Source organism: Oratosquilla oratoria, chromosome 35 (assembly GCF_046742065.1).
Source record: "Oratosquilla oratoria isolate Oo_2021 chromosome 35, ASM4674206v1, whole genome shotgun sequence".
Taxonomy (NCBI): Eukaryota; Metazoa; Arthropoda; class Malacostraca; order Stomatopoda; family Squillidae; genus Oratosquilla; species Oratosquilla oratoria.
Window position 1 is genome coordinate 23,330,432 of NC_134811.1, and position 2,526 is coordinate 23,332,957.

Below are 2,526 nucleotides of genomic sequence, written 5' to 3' on the forward strand. Positions count from 1 at the left end.
ATAAAAGGACAGAGAGAGACATATAGACGTACAAAGAAAGGCAAACAGACAGACAGACAAACAAAGACACACACACACACACACACACACACACACACACACACACACACACACACACACACACACACACACACACACACACACACACACACACACACACACAGAAAGAGTGAGAAAGAGAGAGAAAATGAGACACAGAGAGAGGAAGAGACAGAGAGAGACAGAGAGAGAAAGAGAGAAAGAAAGACAGAGAGAGACAGAGAGAGAGAAAGAGAGAGACAGAGAGAGAAAGAGAGACAGAGAAAGAGACAGAGAGAGACAGAGAGAGAAAGAGAGAGACAGAGAAAGAGAGAGACAGAGAGAGACAGAGAGACAGAGAGAGAAAGAGAGACAGAGAAAGAGACAGAGAGAGACAGAGAGAGAAAGAGAGAGACAGAGACAGAGACAGAGAGAGACAGAGAGAGAGAGAGAGAGATTTACAAGGAGTTACAAGGAATCTCGTTACCTCAAAAGGTTTTACAACCCATACCGAGGAGGTACCATTAAAAGGTTACCGGGGATTCACACTAGTATCTACACTAACATGTCTAGCACCTTGTCTAACTGACTTTTGAACTGCTCAACTGAGGAACTATTTACCACGTTCTTTGGCAGTCTGTTCCAAGTGTTGTAGATTTTATAGGTAAGAAAGTCACCAACCTTGTCACATGAGTAACGAGGGGGACTGAGCCTCCATTCATAATTGCGAATGGCATTCATGTTCAAACTAAAGAGATGCCGATAGTCAATGTTATAAAATCCTTGAAGTATTTTGAAAAGCTCTATTAACTGTCTCCGCAATCTCCTGGTTTCTAGAGAAAAGAGTCCCAAAGCCTTGAGACCCCTCTGGTAGCCCATGTATCTAATGGCAGGAATAAGTTTCGTTGCTCGTTCCTGAATTCGTTCTAGCCTCTGCACGCCCATCCTCAAGTTCGGCGACCAAAACTGGACGGTGTATTCCTGATGGGGACGAACTAGAGAGTAAAGTAAACTGACAAGACTAATTCTTCGTTTAGGTAACGAAACTGTCTTCTAATGTAACCTATTAACTTTTGTACCTTCTTTTCTACTTCAAGACACTGTTTTGAGGACTTGGGGTGACTACTAATCAAGAAACCTAAATATTTGTCTAATTCTGTACTTGCTATGTCATGATTCAAAAGAGAATAATCTGCCCTTAGGTTTGCATGCCCAAAATGCATAATCTTGCACTTATCCATAGTAAATGGCATCAGCCAATTCTCAGACCACTCTCTCACTTTCTCTTAGTCTGACCTAAGAATTTCTACACTTTCAGGTGTTGCGACATTTGCACCCACCTTAGTGTCATCCACAAATTTAGCTATGCGGCTCACAATGCCAACATGTATACCATTGATAAGGGTGATAAAGAGGAACGGACCTAATGTAAATCCTTGGGGTACTCCACTGGAAACAGAAGACCACCAAGACGATGCCCCAATAAAAACTATCTTTCAACCAGGCTTTAATCCAATTTAATGATGCTCCTCTAATACCCATGGCTCAAACTTTCGACATTAACCTCTTATGAGGCACTTTAACAAAGGCTTTCTGGAAGTCGAGATAAAGTATGTCGATTGCTTTGTTCCTCGCATATTATTGAAGCATGACATGGAAGAACTCTATCAGGTTGATTAAGCATGATCTGTGACGCCGAAAACTATGCTGCGAGTCTAATAAAACCTTCCAGTGTCTTCCTTACTATGTAAGGCTGATACAAATATATGATTAGTCACTTACAAATTTAATTTGGTAGGCCCCATTTCTTCGATTATCCACTTTTTTTCCTTTCCTTCAGTTATAGTCTACATTCGAAGTGAACAAAATTTCTCTCTTTTCATCTATGTCTATCTTCTGTTAATTTTAGTACACAGCTCTCTACAATGTTCTTGCAAGGAATCCCGTCAAGAACACTTAATTTGGGTCCTAGATCAGTTCTGCAGTGACGTCATAATTTCTTTAGTCCAATGATCTTTGATTTTATATCTAAGACCCTCCCCTATGGGTGGGATTTTACAATCGTAAACCAATTTAATTTTTTCCTCCTCCACCCTTTCTCCAATCAGATCCGCCGTTACAACTCCGAATGCAATATTGCTTACTCAAGCAATCTCGAATTCACTGCACACTGACTTAGTTTACATCAGCAAAAGTAAAACTTGTTTATAAACATACGCTGAGAGCAAAGTAATAAAATTTCTCGTCTTCGAACTGTTTTTTACAAAACAGTTGATCAAATAAAATGAAATTCCCACTATCTACCCCTCTTTCTACCTCACTAGTCTACCTATATCTAGGAGCCTCTTACAGTAGCCACCTGCTCGCGAACCTTACGCAGTAGCTTTGGCAAGAATCCATCTGGACTGGGAGACTACTTTGCGCAAAGTTTGTCTCGCAAAGACATCGATGTTTGTACCCTGAATATTCTCCAAGGACTCTCCCTCGTATACCAGATTTGATTCAGCA

General features: G+C 40.8%; 1 protein-coding gene across 1 annotated transcript; it reads right to left on the bottom strand.

Annotated features, from left to right (window-relative positions):
• Nucleotides 1-573: 573 nt before the first annotated feature.
• Nucleotides 574-963, bottom strand: LOC143018685 (uncharacterized). Its single transcript, XM_076174272.1, has one exon. It carries the CDS (start codon nucleotides 961-963, stop codon nucleotides 574-576), a length of 390 nt encoding a protein of 129 aa, XP_076030387.1.
• Between the last annotated feature and the right edge of the window lie 1,563 nt (nucleotides 964-2,526).

What these genes read in the sequence shown, in the direction of transcription:
- LOC143018685 (XM_076174272.1), bottom strand. Translation starts at nt 963, where the DNA reads ATGGGCGTGCAGAGGCTAGAACGAATTCAGGAACGAGCAACGAAACTT.